Source organism: Rhinolophus sinicus, chromosome 1 (genome assembly GCF_057876585.1).
Source record: "Rhinolophus sinicus isolate RSI-liver-muscle chromosome 1, RSI-T2T, whole genome shotgun sequence".
NCBI lineage: Eukaryota > Metazoa > Chordata > Mammalia > Chiroptera > Rhinolophidae > Rhinolophus > Rhinolophus sinicus.
In genome coordinates this window covers 182,895,704-182,916,523 of record NC_142501.1, presented here as the reverse complement: position 1 = coordinate 182,916,523, position 20,820 = coordinate 182,895,704, and the positions used below count along the sequence as shown (strand labels likewise).

General features: G+C 32.5%; 1 protein-coding gene across 3 annotated transcripts in view; it reads left to right on the top strand.

The window, feature by feature from the left end:
- PPA2 (inorganic pyrophosphatase 2) overlaps positions 1 to 20,820 on the top strand; it is an 84,840-nt gene that overhangs the window by 45,033 nt on the left and 18,987 nt on the right. For all 3 annotated transcript variants that reach the window (XR_012493160.2, XM_019738933.3, XM_019738932.3), the window contains 2 exons: positions 16,334 to 16,461; positions 18,887 to 18,972. Coding sequence is in view for 2 of the 3 variants with exons in the window: in XM_019738933.3 (XP_019594492.3) it covers positions 16,334 to 16,461; positions 18,887 to 18,972 (214 nt within the window). In the remaining variant the exon portion in view is untranslated. The remainder of the gene's footprint in view (positions 1 to 16,333; positions 16,462 to 18,886; positions 18,973 to 20,820) is intronic.

Genomic DNA, 20,820 nt, shown 5'->3' with positions numbered 1-20,820 from the left:
TGAATAAATATTAGCTAATAGATACTAAAAGTTTGGTGCTATTCTCTACTATATGTTTTTGAAAATTAATCAACTATATTTAATATTAAGTCAAGTAACTTAAAAAAATTTTATTATGTCTCCCACCCACATTTACCTTCTAAAATTACAAACACAGGATTTCGGATGGCATTTTTTTTATTATAAAATAATCATATACTTGGAAATAAAAATTCAGAAGTATAAAAGAGGTATATAAAATGAAAAATAAAGTTCTCCTTCCCACTACTCACCCCCAAGTGTACTTCTCATATCTTCTTCCCCATAAGTTTTTTAGTTCTTTTGAGTGGTTGCTTGTCTTCTGTAAACAGTGTGCTTATACCTCTGTTTCTTAATTTATGTCTTTCCTCCGGTGACTCAAATTGCTGCTTTGATTGATTAGGAATTTAACTTCTTATGCACTAATTTTGTAACCATGTTTCTTCTGTTATCTTCCTAATTCTAAGTACTATACTTTGAGTTATAGTTATTGCTACATTAATTTTAAACAATAGCTGGTGGCTGCCATTGACCATTGAGGTTTCTGTACTTCTCTCTTCCTCTGCGCCTTACCGCCCAGCTTCTCTCAGCTACACTCTTAGTTCTACTGCATCAAAATTTACAATGTTTAAGTTCTGTTCTTCACCTATAACTGTTTTTCATGTGTTGTCTTGTGAATCTAAAAATTGAAGACTAATAAATAGCCTTTATAGTATTTATGTGAACATTGTTCACCTAGTTTATCATCCCATGTGTTGAATGGTCGGTTTTGGGCAGGCTGTTCTGAGTCTTCTGCATAACCATCATTCTGGGTTTCTTTTCATTGCCCTCCTGGGTTATTAGGTCTATACTTTCTTAGATTCTTTTATGTCCTCTTTGTTTTCCTTTTTCATTGTTGGCTGGTGTACTTTTTCCAAAAATTTTTACAGAAAATGCATGGAGATTGATTCTCTGAATCCATATATGTTTGAATATCTTTTTGTTGGGGGATGGGGGGGTCTCCTACTTAAATAATTTAAAAATACTTAATGCAGTAACTTTAAATTACTGTGCATAAATTGAAATTTCTATCATAAAGGAGTAAGTGATTTTATAGCAGTTTAAACATGTTATCTATACTTCTTGGCATATTAGATCAACAGGAGGAAGGATTAAAAACATGTAGGAAAGGGTAGCTCTCTGGAAATTTTTTAAAAATTTTGTAGCTTTGGTGTGTAATATGGAAATGTATAAAGAAATGTATTATTCCCTATACATTTTTATTGTCATTTAGACATTTAAAAGATAAATCCCTCCTACTGATTTCCACTACCTTAAGAAATAGCTGTTTTTTGACATGGTCAGTACCTATTTTTTTCTTTTTTGAGAACAAAGAAGTCTGTTTTAATTTATAGACAGGATGTTCCTCTGTGTGTGTGTGTGTGTGTGTGTGTGTGTGTGTGTGTGTGTACACACATATTTGCCATATTTAAGTTATGATTCGGCTAGGAAGTTTTATGGTTGTTTTATTTGTTATGAAATAATGTCTTTGATCTTAATAAACATATGTACAGGCTTTGGTAGACTATAATATCCTATTAAAATATTTATAGTTTTTAACTTTGACATGACTGAACTAAAATTAGGAATTGCATCAGAGAACATATTTCAATTAGAAATAAACTGGTTGTTGGCTGTATTTCTGTAATTTCCACATTATGTTTAAATCTTTAAGTGTTGCCTTCTGAAACTGGAATCACCACTGTGAAAATCTTGGGGGGGGGGGGGGAAGCCTAAGTAACATTTGGAAACAAATTCCTTGTACTCTGGATAGAAAATTGGTCACACTGGCTGGCTCATTAACACTTGGAGAGCGCTAAGACCATTTAATGCACTGCGATTAGGTTCTAGACCCTAATGCTCTGAACAGGACCGTAATGTGAAAGAGTGAGTACGACTCCTAGGACACCTCAGTTGTTACTCGAGAATGCCTTGGGGAATAGTCGCACTTGGTTATGACAGAACCAAGTTCAGAGCTTTTAAAGAAGTTTGTATAATTAACCACCTTCTGTAACGTAGAGCTTCACATAGTCACCAAACAGATATTAGAGCCTCTTCAGAACTGCCAGTGATGCCTAAGGATGTTATGTCAGGTGAAGTAATGTCGTGAGAAGGTAAATTAGGCTTAGAAGCTACCTCGACTTTTGGAGCAATAAAGATTTCTTTTGATTGGTCTTTAAACGAATGAAAACTATTGCCTATTGTCTTATAATAACTATTATCTGTGCAGTGATTTAAAAATTAAAACTTGAAATCAGAACAGCCATATTGATATAGATACATTCTGGGATGAATAAATTACATAAATAATAAGGGATTTATTTTAAACGAGGCAGTTGAGACTTCTTCAAAAGCCAGCATTGTACTTGTCCTAAAATTATAAGAATTTATATGTATTTCATATATAGTAGTCCCTCTTATCTTATGTTCCAAGACCCCCATTGAATTCCTGAAACCATGGATAGTACTGAACCCTGTGTATACTGTTTGTTCCTATACAAACATACCTATGATAAACTTTCATTTATAGGCACAGTAAGAGATTAACAACAATAACTAATAATAGAATAGAAAAATTATAACAATATTCTGTAATAAAAGTTATGTGAATATAGTCACTCGTTCAGAGGATTCCTTGCTGAAGTCTTCATGTAGGCTCAAATGCTTTCTGGTGTAACATGTTGCCATCAGTTGGAATACATTTTCTGTTCATGTCTCCCAGCCACAAATTTAATGCCTTTTCCGTCTTAACCAAACACTTATCGTGCATTGTGGCTGTAACTTGAGCAGTTTGAGGTGCAATAGCAAAAGTAGCACGTATTTATTTTTCCTTCTTCACAATTTCATGGATAAAAGATTCGGTCTTACCAAAGATCTTAACCTCAGCATACGATTTTTTTTTTTTTTTCTCTTTCTTATTAAATTGAGACTGTTTACTTTTTCACTTAAAGGAAGGACTTTGTTGCTACTCTTTGGCATATCCGAATTGCCAGCATCACTACTCTTACACTTTGGGGCTATCATTAAGTAAAATAAGGGTTACTTGAACACAAGCACTGCAACACAAGGACAATCAATCTGATAACTGATATTGATACTAAGTGCCTAACAGGCGGGGGTTGTCTACAGCATGGGTGTGATGGACAAAGGGATGATTCATGGGATGGATTAAGATGGCAGGACATTTTATCACGCTACTCAGCATAGCAAGCAATTTACATTTCTGAATTGTGTATTTCTGGAATTTTCCATTTTAATATTTTTGGACCGTGGTTGACTGAATGTAACTGAAACTGCAGAAAGTGAAACTATGGATAAGGGGCCTCTGTTGTCTTGCAAAACAGGAATATACATGTGGAAACAGTCTATTTGGCTTAAATTTTCATTTGCTAAATAAACACTGCTAGGGTCCTTGCAGTTATTATTTTAAAAATAAAGAATTTAATATGGTGTTTGATTTCCCTACTTCCTAAAACAAAATTTAACGCTGTCATTTAAGGGAAAAATTAGGGAATACATAATAATCTTAAGGGAAAATATTCATGTTAACCTTTGTAACCAGAAAGAATGGGGTTCAGTTTGCTTTCCCGTGCATGTACTCTGGTGTAGAAAGGGGCTGGCATGTCATCATTATCATCCTAAAAGCTCTAACATGTTGGGGAGAATTACTGTATACCAAGGAACTCTGCTGAATGGTTCTTTGGAATAGCTGTTTAATGTTTATGCAAGCTCAAGGAAGTGGTGCTTTTTTTCCCTTTCAGATCAGAAAACTGAGGCACTGGTGGGGGCTGGTAGTTAGTAACTTGTCTAAAGTTATGCAGAGAGCCACTGGAATCCAGTTGGACTCCAGAGACCATGCTCTTCAGCATTGCTTCACACTGCCCCCCTGAAAAATACTGGGGTAGTTTGTTGCCTGGGACCATGTTGCTTTTGGGGAGTACTAGCCATTTGCTCTTAAATAATTAGGCTTCAGAGGAATAATTATGATTAGAGGTCCCAGTAAAAAGATGGCTGTTTTGATCCTCAATCCTTTGATTCCTTAAGTTATGACTTAATAGGTCTGGGTGTGTAGGATTGGGGTGTGGGAGGAGGCAGTTGAGGAACAGGGACAAATTAAGTAAGATGTACTATAATTAAGAATAGAATTAAATTTCTGGATATCTTTTGCCTCTATTTTGAACCATGACCTCTTTCACTTAGTTTTTAGGTCTCAGTCAGTCATATTTGTATAATGTGGTGAAGAGGAGGGAGACCTAAATGCTAAACTCTTCTTGTGTTTGTTTAATGTAATCTTGGAAAAGTTATATAACCTCTTGAAGCTTTAGTTTCTTCTCTAAAGTTGATCCTCTAATCAGTAAATATTCCCAAGGGTCCCCTCCCCCATCTCTGAATTTTGGTTCTAAGAAAATATTTTTAGATCATTATTTTTAGCTTGTCTTCTTCTAAAGTAGAAAGACCTAGATTTTCTTCAGAGTTAGTGATGAAGGAAACCCAATTTAAATTAAAGGATCATGAGATGGCTTCTTGGCGACATTGGCACATTTTTAAGTACTTTAGTGTAGCTTTTAAATGATGGAGCTGGAACTTCAGTGGAGGTCTGTCTGACCCAAAGCCTGAGCTTTTAGCCACTTTGTTATATGCTTCATATTAAAATTACATTAGAAGGAAATTTGAATTTCTGTTATGTACAAGACACCCTCACGGTTTTCTTTTATTGGTCATGTAAAATTTCTCACGAAATGGTGATGAACATGTATATTTTTGGAAAAAGTTTACCCAGTCTTTTCTGAGAGGCTTTTTGGATACAACACAAATAGACCTCTATGTAGAATTACCTTGTTTGATATCACTTATTTTGAAGTGTGTTAATTTCCATTATTTTTCATGAAAAATATATGTATTTTAGTACAGGTGTTGATGAGAGTAGAATTTGTGGGAGAGGAGAATGGAGAAGGAAAGGACAACTAAAGTGAAGGATACTGTTCATTAGCCTGTGTATTCTGAAACATAGATATGTAGAACAGGGTGGGAAACACGAAAATCTTTTAGAGATTCTGAATAAGCACAAACTATTAAAAGAATTCGCTGAACTGCAATCTATTTGTGATGCAGAAAATATAGTGAGTGTTCTGGAAAGGAACTGTTGTTTCTTGTGAATGTTTATAAAATGTCATTAAAAACATATGTTCTTGCTTCCCACTGATTTTGTTTAGAGGTCAGTGTGCACTTGATTAGCTCTGTGAGAGCAGCACCCAAAGTATCGGAAGGACAGCTTTGTACATTTGCATCACTTCCTTTGGCAAAATCCATAGAATGGAAACTCCTTTTTTATTTATTTTTTTATACTCTTTGGACAAAATTTCAAGTATGAGTCCATTTTCTAGTGTCTTTTTTTTGTTTTCTTTTAAATAATGCATGTGAAGAGATAGGGCATTACATTTATGGTTTTATCTAAAAATAAAAACAAAAAGTCCTCAGCTGATTATATGCTTTCCTCACTTCATGTTATGGTTTGGTGGAAACAATCCAGGTGAAAGTGGCATTTCAGTTCTTTTTTCTTTAGCTCTTATTTGTGGAAGTGCAGGGGCTTCTCAATTTGGGGATGTGGGTGGGAAGTTAGAGATGGGAATGTGTATAGTTTGATAAAACTCCCTGGCTGATTCTGGTATGTTCCTCCAAGTTGAGAACTTTTACATTAATCTATCTATCTTTCTTTGCTGGTTGGATATTCTAATCTTGGATCTAGAATAATTGATAACAATTTTGATATGCATTCCGTTAGGAGATGTAATCACCTAATCAAATTTGATTATATCCCCCCCATACACACACCTGCTGCCCCACATTTAAAGCCAGTATATTTATGCCATTCCCTTCCAGACCTTGAGCAATTTATTTAACCTAGTGGAGCCACAATTTCCTAATTTACATAAAGAAAATAAATAATATCTAATTTACAGGTTTTAAAGCATCAGTGACATACTATTACTGAGCATTATTTTATTTTTTTGCCAGTCTGATAGATGAAAATGGTATCTTGGTTTAATTTTGTGTTTTTCTGCTCCCTGCTGGGATGGAACATCTTTTTCATATATTTATTGGCTATTTGTACCTTCCTTTCTGTGAATTGCCTATACTTATTGTTCCCATTTTTCTTTTGAGTTGACATATTCTTTTGATATATAGGAGTTACTTGGATATTTCGGATATTTAATATTTGGATTTCATATATTTTCTCCCTATCTGTAGAAAAACTGTTGCCTTTTGGCTTACAGATATTTTTATTTTTGATGTATTCCATTTTATCAGTCATTTTTCTATATGACTTTAGCATTTTGATTCTTATTTAAGGATATCTTACCCCATTGTCAGAAAGATGTTTTTCTTTATTTCGTTTTTATTCTTTTATACTTTTTTTAAATAATTGGGTCTTTAATCCATGTAGAATTTATTTTATTTTTTCCATATATACAATTTTTCTATTACCACTTAACAGAAAGATGTGTTCTCCCCACTATTTTGAAATGTCTCCTTTATCATATGTTGCATTCCTGTTTATACAAATAGTCTGTTTCTGGATCCTGTTTGGTGTCATTGATCTATTCCAATGCCAATGCCATGTTATTTTAATTACTATAGCCTCATAATAAAACATACAGAAAATAAATTCTTTTATTTTCTCTTTCAAAGTTGTTTTGTTTTTTCTTATGCCTTTTTTCTTCTGTGCACATTTTTGAATCCAGTTGTCAAGGATTTCTGCTGTCTTTAAAATATTAAATTTCGTATCAATGAATATGACATTTGTATATTTCTCCATTCATGCTTTCTTGTATATCTTTTAGTAAAGTGTTATAGATTTAGTAATGAAGGTCTGGTTACATTTTATGTTAGGTTTGAGTCTAAGTATTTAATATGAATTTTTCCATTAAAAAGCTTTGTATAGTGCCTGACATATTATAGGTGCTCAATATATTTATTTTAAATTGGTGAATAAATGAATGTATACATGCATATATTGATAAGCAAAAAAATTAATGTTTTGAGCAAAGTCTGAAAGTATCTTCAAAATACGTGCATTTTTACTTTTATTAAAAGGAGAAAACATGTACTTAAAAATTTTGGCAATTTTAACAATCACGGTTGTGTTTCATTAGATTCATTTGTACATTGCCAAAGACATGTAGTCTTCCGTATATGACTTTTTTCTCTTATGTAATGCTTTATAGATTCATGCATATTGTTATGTAGTTTCTTCCATTTTATTGCTGAATAGTGTTTTAATGTCTAGATATATCAACTTATTCATCCATCTGTTGATGGAAGTTTGGGTTTCCAAATTTGGGCTAGTGTGAACAAAGCTGCTGCTATGAACATTCAAATACAAATCTTTGTGTGAACATGTTTTTATTGCTCTTGGGGTAACAGCTAAGAATCAGGTTACTGGGTCAAATGATAATTATATCCTTAACACCATAAGAAACTGTCCAACTATTTACCAAAGTGGCTATACTATTTTGGATTTCCACCAGTGATTGTATGAGAGATCCAGTTGCTCCCAGAAACTCCATCCATTCTTTGTGCTTTTGTTTCAGATTATCTTAAACAATCAAGTGTTTTTTTAAAGAAATTAAGAGGAGAAATAACACACGCACACACACACACACACACATTCTTTTACAGTTGCCATTTTCATGCTCATACAATTCATTATTTCCTGAAGGTCTGTAGTTTCGCCTGGGTTCATTTCCCTCAACTTGAAGAGTTTGACATTTTTTGTAGTGCAGTTGTGCTGGCAATGAATTCTCCCAATTTTCATCAATATGAAATTATCTTTTTTTGCCTTTGTTTTGAAAGTATAGTTTCACTGGATACAGAATTTTGAGTTATGGGGATTTTTGTAAAGATGTTCCATTTTCTTTTGGCCTCCATTGCTTCTGATGAGAAGTCAACTGTCAATGTATACCTAGTAATATATTGTCCTTATCAGATTGTTTTTAAAGATTTTCTCCTTATTTTTGGATTTCAGAAATGTTTTTGTGATATGCCAAGTTGTCCTTTCCTTTATATTTATCCTCCTTAGGTATACTGAACTTTGTGGATCTGTTGGTTCATGTTTTCGTAACATTTGCTGAATTGTTTGCCATTACGTTTTCACATTTTTCTTCACCTTATCTCCTCTTGCCTTCATTATGAGACTCATAATACAAATATTTTAGACCAGTTTTTATTGTCTCACAGGTCAGTGAAACTCTCTTAATGTCTTTTCAGTTTTTCTTTCTTACTGTTCTCAGACTAGATAATTTTTATTTATCTGTCTTCTACGTTCCTAATTTGTTTCCTGCCGTATCCAAGTTCTGATTAAACCTATATGATTTTTCATTTCACATACTCCCTCATGTGGTTCTTTTTTTGATAGTTGTATAGTTTCTATTCCTTGACTGAGATTTCCACATATTAATGCATTGTGACTGTATTTTCCTGAAAGTTCTTGAGCATATTCATATTAACTACTTTAAAATTCTTGTTTGCAAGGGTTATCTCAGGATTGATTTCTGTTGACTGTTTTTTGTCTTAATTAGGAGTCTCAGAAATATTCCATGATGTACAATAACTCATGTGGTTGCCCTGCTTTTACCTGGCAGCTGTTTTTGTTCCGTACTGTGTCTGCAGGATGCTTATCTTTCTGAGTATTTTTGGTCATCTCTTTTTATATGTTATCTAGCTTACTGTGGGTTAACCTGAGGGAATGGATTGAAACATGAATTCAGTGCCTCATCTTTATCAGAGATTTCTGTTTTCTGTAAAGCAAATGCTTTAGAAAGTTTAGCATTGTTTTTAATTGCTGATAATTTGCTTAATATACTTTAACTGAGTGAAAGTCTCATTTCAGACATAAAAGTAATTTTATTTATATATTCTGTGCCAAGTGTTTAAAAAATGGTTATTTAAATTTAACTTAAACACGCTGGAAATTTAAAAAATAAATCTTTATAAGAACTAAATAGTAATAATATTAGAACTAACGGTAAATATGTCTCATTAAATAGGATGTTAATTTCATATTCATGTGAGGCTTTATCTTTCCCATAAGGAAAAAAAAAGTATGTTTATAGAAAAAGGTTGTGAATGTGTATGTGTGTATATATGTCCATATGCTTCTTAAATGTTATTTTTAGTGCTTGTTTACATTGCTTATATCTATGTCTAGCTACATTGATTCTACACATTAAAAATAAGAAACTAATGAAAATATTTTAAATATTCTAAATAATTAATTCATATTTGTTTATTAGTTGATTTATTTTTGATAAATAAAGCATGTAAGGCTATAGGTTTGCCTTCTGAGTATAACTTTGCATCCCATGGAAAAGGTTTTAGGGGATTGGAGAGCTGATAAGTAATATTTGTTAAGCTATCCCTTACTTTTAGTAGGTGATTTTCATATATGATTTAATAACCTTGATTTCTTTTTCTTCATTTTATATTTCAAGAAACAAAGTAAAGTATTTTCTCAAGATGACACAACATATGAGTGCCAGAAGTGGAATTTCAACGTAGTGCTGTTCAATTCCAAACAGGATATTTTTCCTTATTTATCTTATTTCTTATAAACTTTTTGAAGTTCTTGTTGTTATTTTCTGAATATTTTTAGCTAGAGTTTTGATTTTTCTTTTGGACCCCCAAAATTTATTTATTAAGTAAGAGTATGTTTTTCTTTTTTATTTTTTTGTTTTTAATTTTTTTAATCATATGTATAGTTGGGGGACTGGGTGCAGTGTTTTTTGGTGGGTGAAAGAATTATTTAAAATTTTTATTGTTGATCTTTAGATTTACTGTATTGTGCTTACTGAATATGCTGTCATAATATTCTCATGCTTCAAATTTCTTAATGTTTGTTTTTAGTACATAATCGTTTTTAAAGTTCATTGGTACTTAAATATGTCTAAATCAAAAAGATCTCATACTTTAGATATCTCTCTCTCTCTCTCTCTCTTTCTCTCTTCTCTTTTTCTTTCCTCTCTCCTCTCTCCTTTCTCATCTCGTTCATAGGCTGTATGTATGAAATGAATCTAATCAACTCAACTTTCACCTCATTTACATCATTACTGTTTGTTTATTTGGCAAAAATAGAGTATTGTCTTAAAGTGTGTTTAATTCTGAAATCTGAATAAATTGAAGCCTTGGCAAACACACATGATTAGAAACTCCCCCTGGTATGAAAGAGGACATTTTTGATATAAAAAGAATAGAACGAAACTTAATTCACAAACCACTTCTTTTTTTCATTTTCCTTAGTAGATCACAATTTGTGACATTAAGTTAGGTTTTTTAAAATAAACTTGATTACATAAAAGGTATGCAATAGCCCTGATTAAGGAAAAAGGTAACTCATAAACATTGCTTTAAAAAAAAAAAAAAGAAAGTGTTATGACCCTCTAATGTCTAGAGATAGAATCATAGGTTTTGACTAAGATAGTTTAGATCAATTTTTTTGCATTTGTAAGTTCCTAAATCAAAATTAGTTAATAAATGGAAAATTCTGAACTTGAAATAATCAAATTGAACTTGAAAATTTGTTATTATGTTACATCATTACTTTCTGTTTTACTTTTTTAGCTAGCATTTAATAAAGAAATTTATAAAATTTCCAATGGATTTATTTAGAACTGTGATTATTTATGTATCTTGTATCTATAATTTTAATATAAATATTCTCTTAAGGAGACCCAATATAATCTTTGTCAATTAAACTTTCAAAGTTGAAAACAGCCCTGTAATAAAGTAAACCGTGGCTGTACACTATTTGTCAGAAGTTATGATACCTCATATGAAGCTTTTTTAAAAAAACTAGGGTGATACATATTTAGGTGACAGTTTTTACCTAATGTTATAGACTAGTCCTTTTTAACACTTTGATACTTTAAGTTTTACGTAAGTCTGATCTTTATTGGTTTTTACTTTTTTTTTCATTGATAATTCCTCTCAGTTCTACTTTCTACAGATATCCAAAATTGACCATTTGTCACCATCTCCATACAACTACAGTTGTCTAAGCTCTCATGTTACCTGTGTGGATCCTCTCAGTAGCCTCTTACTGGATTTTTCTGCTTCCACTTCTTCCTCGATACAGTCTTTCCCTACACAGCAGATAGAGAGATCTTCCTGAAACATGTGCTGTTCTGCCCAGAACCCTCTAATGCTTTTCCATCTCAAAGTAAAAGGCGGAGTCCTTGGTGTGGCCCTTAGAGGACTATGTGACTGGCCTGTGGCTGCTTCTCTAATCTCATCTATTGACATGCTCTTTCTTCACTCTGCTCTAAACCACAGGGCTTTCTTAACTGTTTTCCTCAAATATTTTATGCTTCATACTTCAGAATATTGGCACTTAACATCTTCCTCCCTAGATGACTTTTTTAGATATTTGAATGAGTTGCTCCCACACTTCGTCCAAGAATTGACTAAAGTACATTTTATCAGAGTCTGTCCCTGACCTCTCATATTTAAAATCCTCTTTCCACCTCACTTGCAGAGCAATCTACATGCATAATTGTAAATTTTTTGTCTTTTTCTCATCTTTAACTGTTTTCTTACCCCACCCTAATTTGACAGCAGATAATTTTAGCAACCTGTATATAAGATATTTGACAGCAGCTATTTTTGGCAACCTTATATATTCTCTATATAAGAATGCCTTCAAAACATACAAATTAATTTTATAGAAACACAATCTCTTTTTTGTCCTGATAAAAGCACTGCCTCATATAATATTTTATTAAATCTCATAATTATAACCACAGATGCAGTTGGCATAAATGCTTTGGAAATAAACATACCTGATGCTTGCTAAAGCTGGAACTTACCTGGTGAAAGCAAGGTGTGAGTTTTATTGTGGAATTGTCTACCAGACTCAGTATACAGACTGTTGTGGACATCAATCAGGATATTTTAAAGAAGTCATTGTTAATCATCCGGGGAGTTGATCGAGTAGTTCTTGATTAAAGGAGTTTGATTTGTAATTAAAAACAAATGGAAATAAGTTTAGCTTATTTACATAAAAGAGCTTTTCTAGATTATTCTAACTTTTGTTGTTGGATTAGTTCATCTTGAAAATAAACTGTGTTTCCCCTAAAATAAGACCTAGCCAGACAATCAGCTCTAATGTGTCTTTTGGAGCAAAAATTAATATAAGACCCAGTCTTATTTTACTATAAGACTGGGTCATATATAATATAATTAATATAATATGATATGATATGATACATATAATATAATTAATTATATTAATTATATTATATATGACCCAGTCTTATTTTACTATAAGACTGGGTCATATATAATATAATTAATATAATATGATATGATATGATACACTACCCAGTCTTATTTTACTATAAGACCAGGTCTTTATATAATATAATATCATATATCATATCATATAATATCATAGTATAATACCGGATCTTATATTAATTTTTGCTCCAAAAGACACATTACAGCTGATTATCCAGCTAGGTCTTATTTTCACAGCAACGCGGTATGTAATTATAATAGAAACTTTAATATAAAGTTAATTCTCAAGATTTGGAATAAATGACTACTATAGAATTGCTGCTTTTCTTAAAATAACATTGTGAAAAAATACATCCAATGAAAAATTCTGGATATGGATAATAATGATGGTTACACAACATTGCAGATCTACTTAATGCCACTAAATTATACACTTAAAATGGTACATTTTGTTATATATATTTTACCATAATAAAACTAAAATGAAAATATATCTACACTTAATATTCTCTTAATGTAAATAAAACCTGTGACAGTATTACTGTGCAATGTAGAAGAAAAAGCAGAATTTGTGGAATTAGGAAACTTGTATTTATATAATATAGTATTTCCTTCTTATCCGCAGTTTTGCTTTCCACAATTTCAGTTACCCAAGGTCAACTGCGGTCCAAAAATACTGGGGATGCCAAAAAAATGTATACAAGTGGACACTTTGGTCAACATTGCTCAAGTAGTAGTTCGCTATAATCAGAAGTGTCTGGATGCTGATGGTAACCACTTTGAGCACCTCTTATAACTGCAGAAGTCAATGTGACTTGTATTCATCTTTTGTAACTGGTATATATTGAGTATTACAATTTTAATACAGTTTTCTTTTCTTAAAATGTGCATACATTTTTTTGGCATTCTCTGTATTAAATGGAAAATTCCAGAATTCAGCAATTTCTAAGTGTTAAATTGTGCTCTGTTCTGAATAGCATACAAAATCTCATGCTGTCCCACTCCATCCTGCCCGGGACGTGAATCATCCCAGTGTCCAGCATCTCCACGCTGTACATATGCTACCTGCTCTCAGTTACCAGCTCGGTTATTAGATATTTTGAGAGAGACCATGTTCACATAACTTTTATTACTGTATATTGTTGTAATTGTTCTATTTGATCATTAGTTACTATTAATCTCTTACTGTGCCTAATTTATAATTTAAAGTTTATCATAGGTCTGTATGTATAAGAAAAAGCATAGTATATACGTATATAGGGTTTGTATAAAAGCATAGTATATACTATCAGAGGTTTTAATTATCCCCTGGGGGGTCTTGAAAACCATATCCTGCACAGATAAGGGGAGATTACTGTACTAGGTTTACCATAAATAAGTTAGATCAATTTTGGCAAATCTTCTATATTTTCTTAGCTGTAGTTTTCTTATGTTTCACATGAATGTGCTTATTCTCAACTCTCAGGAGGTTTATGAGGAACAAATGAGGTTATTTCTGTAAAAGTTTTGTAAACTGTAAATCAGTTTATAGATTTTAGGTGGAATTATCTATTTTCAGATGAGTAAGTCATTGAACTCTTGGTACTGCATATAAGATTTTGGCTTGAGGCATTTGTTATTGAGGTTTTAAAATTATTTTAATTGCTTATTTAAAATTTTGGCTTTGCCTTTTTGTGAAAATGCAGCCGTTTTTTCCCCAGGATATAATTAATTGAGAATGGAAAAGTTTACCTTATATGTGGCGAGTTCCACTTCTTATTGGTATTATTCATTTTAAGTTTTTTGTTGGTTTGTTTGTTCGTTTTTTTATTGATATCTTTTCTTAACAGGTCCTCTTCATAAGTTCTGATAAAAAAGCCTTCTAAGCTGAGATATTGGATAACTTAGCTTTTCCTTTCTTATTTGAAATCAGTGAATTAAAAAGCAGTTATCAAAAAAAAGTTTATGCATGAGATAGAAAATGGCAGATTGAGTGAGCTACAATGATGAAATCGTAAATCAGATTAAGTTAGAGAAACTTACTTATTTTGGACATTGATTAAAGTGCCTTTCTGGTTGCTTACCTTCAGTGGACTAAAATATTTTTTCCTCCCTCTGAATAAGAAAACAGTGAGTTGGAGGAACTCAGTATTAGTTAATTTACGAGACTTTTTTTTGTAAAAATAGAGAAAGAGTGTAAGAAAATGAGTCATAGAAAACTTACCTTGGAAAGCTCTTTTAATAAGATAAGCAGAAGAAAATTACCAGAATTCAAAGAGGAAACAATGTATATTAGGTGAAATATTTATGAAATATACTATTTGGGGCATGACAAAGACCTCTATGACCTAGAACATGATGTGTAATAAAAAAATAATAATTTACTATGGCAAACATCTTCCATCATTTACTCAATAAATATGTATTGACTCTGATTAATAGAGCAAGTGTAGCCTGTGTTCAGTTTCAAGTTTTTCTTTTCCCCTTAGTTAGTTGTAATGTTTCTGCTTGTTTGCTCCAGAATTACTTTAGATAGATGTGTGGCCCATTTACATATTTTTAAATGTTTAATTCAAGTGCCTTTAGGCAGCATACTCAATCTTTTGTTTGCCATGGTCTCTGCCGTTCCTATGGTGTCTGCCTTCCCAACACTCATGTCACTTTGTGAAACATCTGGCTTCCAGAGGCATATGTAACTCTTTCTAAATCATTATATAAGAGGCAAAAGACAAGCATAAAAAGCAGAAGGATAATTCCTGTCTGTTTAACCCATGCCTGCAAAATGCGTATTAATTACTTTTTCTTGTCATGCCTGGTGAGTGAAGGATTCCACAAGACTTGGAGGAACAAGTCTGAAACTATGTGATCTTTAAATTATCTCTATGTACGGTTGTCTTCTCCTGTTTTTACGTATAACTTTCTAGTTTTTCAAGTGCTACCAAGTCTGTATGTCATTTGCCATAAAATACTGTGCGTAAAGGGTTGTGCTAAATTAAATGTTAAGCCACAGTGTGGTGGAGAGTAAAGACTTCTAGTTTTATCTAGTTATTTCTCATACTTTTTGAATTGATATCTATTGGAAAGGGTCAATTCCTCAGGGACCTTTTTGGGGTGGGGACTATTATTAATTCAGTAATGTTTCCAATTATGTTTAAATGAATGTCCTCAAAATGTAATGGGTAAGCTGTTTATGTGGTAGTAGAACTTAAAAATAAATCGTGTAAATCATTACAGATTTTGAAATTAAATACTGAACCATACAGGTATCATCACTCTGTTTAAAATTGCGCTCTCTGCATTCTCGTTCGTACTCGGCTTTATTTTCGTTTATAGCTCTTTTCACCACTTAACGTAGTATGTATTTGTTTATCTGTTGCTGTCTTTTCTACTGTGTAAGCCATGAGAGCAGGGACTCGTTTTGTTTACTCTTCTATTTTCCTGCTTAGAACAGTGTCTTACACAAAATGAATGAGAAACTTTACTAAATATTTGGTACATACGTGCATAAAACCCTTCTCATTCAACTTTAGTATGTTCTCTTCTGGGCACTGCCCTCTTCATTCTATAATCAGTGTTCTTTTAGCTTACTAGTTCTAAAACACTTATCCTGATGTTGTAACTTCTCCTATTCTACGCCCTCCATTGCTCACATAGGCCTTAAGTACATCTCACTTAATCTTCTCACTTCATTGCGGTTTGTCTATTCGTCCGTTTCCTTTAATTAGATCTCTGAGCTCGATGAGGAAGAAGAACTTGGTTGCCGTCTTCTATCTACCTACTGTACCTAATACAGTGTTGGAAGGTGCTCACGAGAGTAGAACGAAGGAGTAATATTTTACGTATGCAAAAGCAGATGTCCAGAGGTGCTAGGACACATACTGATGGTTGTGCTGCTGGTTAGCAGAGTTGGACCAGAACCCATGTTCTCTGCCTCTCTCGATCCAATGCTCTCCCACTAACAGGAATTTTGATTTTTAACAGAGTCTTTTTGTTTCTTCGTTTACAGATATTGATGATGTTAAGAAGTACAAACCAGGTTATTTGGAAGCTACGCTTAATTGGTTTAGATTGTATAAGGTGCCAGACGGAAAACCAGAAAACCAGTTTGCTTTTAATGGAGAATTCAAAAACAAGGTAAAGATGATCATCTTTATTTTAAATAAATGTACCTCGGGATAACTGTACAACACTTTTTCATGTTGGGGGTTCCTTATATGAATATTTGTATATCGCATGATAACAAAAATGCTTTTTACTGACTTCATAATGAAGGACTTTTTATCATTTTAATTAAAAAATTTTCTCAGATCCTCTTACTGAATCAATAAAGCTAATAAATATATCCATCTGTTGATCTCTCCATATCGCCTTTACCTCAGAAAATGAAGAATTTCCATGACGAGTCTAAATTCTTCAAATTCTGTATGAAAAAAACCTCTTTACTGTTCTGGAAAGGAGACAGCTACTTACCATTAGTGTAAACCCACAGGGGCTTATCTCCAGTGTGCTCGTTCTACCGTGACTGAATTAAACTGCCAATTTAAGAAAGCATTTGAATTATCTTACTGTCATAGGACTTTTCTATTAGAATACCATAAAGTGTCTCTAATAAGACACAAATGGAGAAAATAAGCCAAAGAGTTAGTCTAACTCATGAAATATTTTTTAAAAGTTATTACCACTATATAAATTACACATTATAAACCAGCATTTAAGGGTAGTAATAAGTAAAAACTTAAAATTTACACTAAGTATTTTGCTATACAAGAATTTATTACCAGCCAGGGGTGGCGACCCTGAACCCCTCACCTCCTAAAAAAAAAAGAATTCATTGCCAGACAAAAGCATTTTTTTTAAAGGCACATTAAAAACTCTGAAGCTCTTGAGGGCTTTGTGTAGAATTATTAAATGTAAATATAAAACTATTAGATTTGATTCTCTTTTAAATATGAGACATGGAAATTTTATAATTTTTTAAAAATATTTTTCCTCAAAGAAATATGTTGTATTTTATGTTTCAAATAATAATGAATTTCAAATATATATATAGAACTTATGTGGCCCTTTATTGCCTCAGTCAGGGTAAGACCGCCAATTTAAGAATTTGTAAAAGGTGTTTTTGTTTTTTTATTTCATTTTGACAAACATTAATTCTTTTCTAAATGAAGACTAGGTGATTTATATAACCTCACTTCAGAAAAATAATCATTTTATTAATTGCTTTTTATCATGCTGTTTAAAATATAATGCCTAACTCAGGAAAATTAAGTTGTGCCTCTTGAGCATGGTTGAAAGGATGGCCTCTGTGCTATAATATAGATTTTTCCTGCCTAATCCTTTAAGCAAGTTCTGGAATTAATTCTAAATAATTGCAATTATCTGAGCAATTTAGCTTAAAAATCTTCCCTTGTATTTTTAAGATAATAAATTGGACTTATTGTCCCATATCTTGAGACCCCAGCACAACCTCATTTAGAATTAAGCCATTCTCCTTTATCTGACACAATAGCAGACCTGAGCCAACTTTTTAGAAGTAAATTTCCCATTATTATTACAAAAAATTTTTTTTTCTTTTTACAAGTTTGAGCAAAAATTGATTTGAGGAAAGGGGCAGCACCAAACTGGAAGTGGTTAGGAATGGTTCCCCCAAGATTCTCTATTTTCTTAATTTCTTATTATAATTTGTTTAGTTGTCACAGAGGGAGAAAGGAGCTAGTATGAATTAGGTAATACATAGGGACTCTGCTTAAGAAAAATTAGAAACATTTTGGGAAAATATATAAAGAATTTTCTGCTTTGGAATAATAAAGCAAGCTTTCCTTAGATGGTATTGCTAGATTATATATCTAGCAAGAGGTGTATCTATTGTTGATGTTGCATTTTTAGATACCACATGAATTCATACGAAGGAAATTTTGAAAATGGGAAAGAGGTTTGCTACCTTCAGACAGTGAATAGTCTAAAATAAGATTATGCAGTTAGACTGCAGTTTCGATGACAATGAAATTAAAAGATGAATGCTTGCTCACAAACTAGGAACTAGTCTAAACACTTTACATACAACATCTCATTCATTCTTTTAATAACTGTGTGATTTGAATTAGTAGTTGGCAAACTTTTTTCTGTAAAGGACCAGAGAGTAAATATTTTAGACTTTGTAGGGCATACGATCTGTCACAACTACTCAACTCTGTCATTGTAACACTAAAGCAGCCATAAGGCAGGCACAGATGAATGGGCATGACTGTATTTAGTTAAACTTTATTTACAAAAACAGGTGGCAGGCTGGGTCTGGCCCACAGGTCCTAGTTTGCCAACCCTTGATTCAGATTATCCCCACTGCATTCCATTTTATAGATGGGAGAAATTAAGATTTAGTGAGATGAAGTCACTTGCCCAAAGTCAAACAGCTGGTAAATAAGGGTGTCAGAATTTATACTCAGGTTTGCCTGATTCCAGAACTCATGTTCTTAACAGTTGATTGTCAGAGTACATTTAATGTTAGTATACTATGTTACTGTAATGGTGTGATTCCTGTCTCTTTTTGGTTTGGAACTAGGCTTTTGCTCTTGAAGTTATTAAATCTACTCATGAATGTTGGAAAGCATTGCTTATGAAGAAGTGTGATGGAGGGGCTATAAATTGGTAAGAATTTGTTTTTTCTACATAATATTATTTTATTATTAATTGGTATTAAACAGCCATATAATACTACTCAGATCTGATTTTTTTTTTTTCAAAAGAGAATTGCAGTTTATTTTCCACTTAGCAAATACTTATGGAGCACCTATTTGGAAGGCATTCCCTAGTGCTGGCACTCTGAGGCTAGTGACTGACACAGTCCCATTTCTCAAGGTATTTATAGTTTAGTGAGGGCATTTAAAATAATAATGTTATTGTAATATGATATGTGCAAAGATAGAGTAAAAAACAGTAATTCTTCAACATGTAAACATATGGTTATTTTATTTACTTATAACTACCGTGTCATTTCTTAATAAGAACAGTGAAAGCCTGCTTGTCCAACAAGATCTGGACCAAACAATATTGATATATAGCTCAATCATTTTATTGTACTTTAAAACATTCACAAGTCTCTGGATATAAGGCTGAGACCTTTTCTATATAAGTTATATATATATATATATATATATATATATATTCTAACAATATACATAATAGAAAATAAAGATCAGATCCTGTAATCCATAAACTACTTACAATTAAATACTCTTACATATTTTTAGTGTTCTTTTTTCTAACCTTTTATGGTTGCCTTACCCATACTTCACTTGACACCAAATTTTTATAGTAATTCCCCTTTTTGTGGCTTTTTAGAGCCTCGACAGCAGCCTCAGTAGTTTTAGAGCCTACTTAGTGTTCATAGAAACAGTTCTCTTTCCACACTCCCTTCATTTATAAGCATAATTACTGCTTACATTATGAATCTGTAGTAACAAGGACAACTGACATAAGCAGGTTTGGAAACAAAAACAGCTGACTCTTAGTAAGCCTAAATGTAGGAAGTAAAAGTACATGGTCATTCTGGAGAGGAGATACTACCCAACTTCATAGTTCCTTTCTATGAATCATAAGAAATTTGGGAAGCCATCCACTCTGAGCAAATACTGATTGAGGGTCTACTTCAGGTCCTGTCCTGATACAGGATTACTCCTGTGAATACAATTTAAATAAGAGTCCCTGTTCTTTGGGAGCATAAAGTCTGGAAACACGAGAGACATCAGAGAAGTCATTAGAATAAAGTAGTCTGATGGAGTAAAGAAATAGTCTCAAGGAATATTTTATTTAAGTCATCAAAAGGCTCATCTTGTTTATGACACAAATGCTTGGGCATTTTAGCTTCACATTCTATTTCTCATGCTAGCTAAAGTAACACTTCAACTCTTTGAAATTCTCCTGTTTTCTTACCTCTTATGCAAACAACTCGCTTTTCATCAACATAGTCCTAAAATTTAGGCAATTGTTTCTAATTTAAATAGTATAATTTATTAACAAAGAAACGGAATATAATTGGAAGTCTTTTACTCCTGATTATCCTAGTAACCAGTACACTGAGTTAGTCTTCATAGTCAGATATTAATGTGATGAGCTAAAAAAGAAGAGATCTCTAATTGTCTGAAGAGGTATCTTATCTCCTTCTTAGTCATAATTTCTGAAAACTTCAGTAGTTCTTGGTGGGATTGTGTGTTTCCCAGGTCTCCTCAGCTACACAGCTGAAGATAATCTCTGTGGATAGTTTTTCTACAGCTTGATATCATTACTTCTGTGCTGATTCTAATTATCTTTACTCCGAGGGTAGCCTTATTTCTAAGCTCTGGCGTCATTTTACTGTAGTACCCTTGGTAATGATAAGGATTTCATTAATAAGAATTGACATTTATTGAACTCTATATTGTCTTCCAGGTTCTAAGTGTTTTATATGTGTTATCTAATTAATACTCGTAAGAACCCTGTAAGATAGGTATCATTATC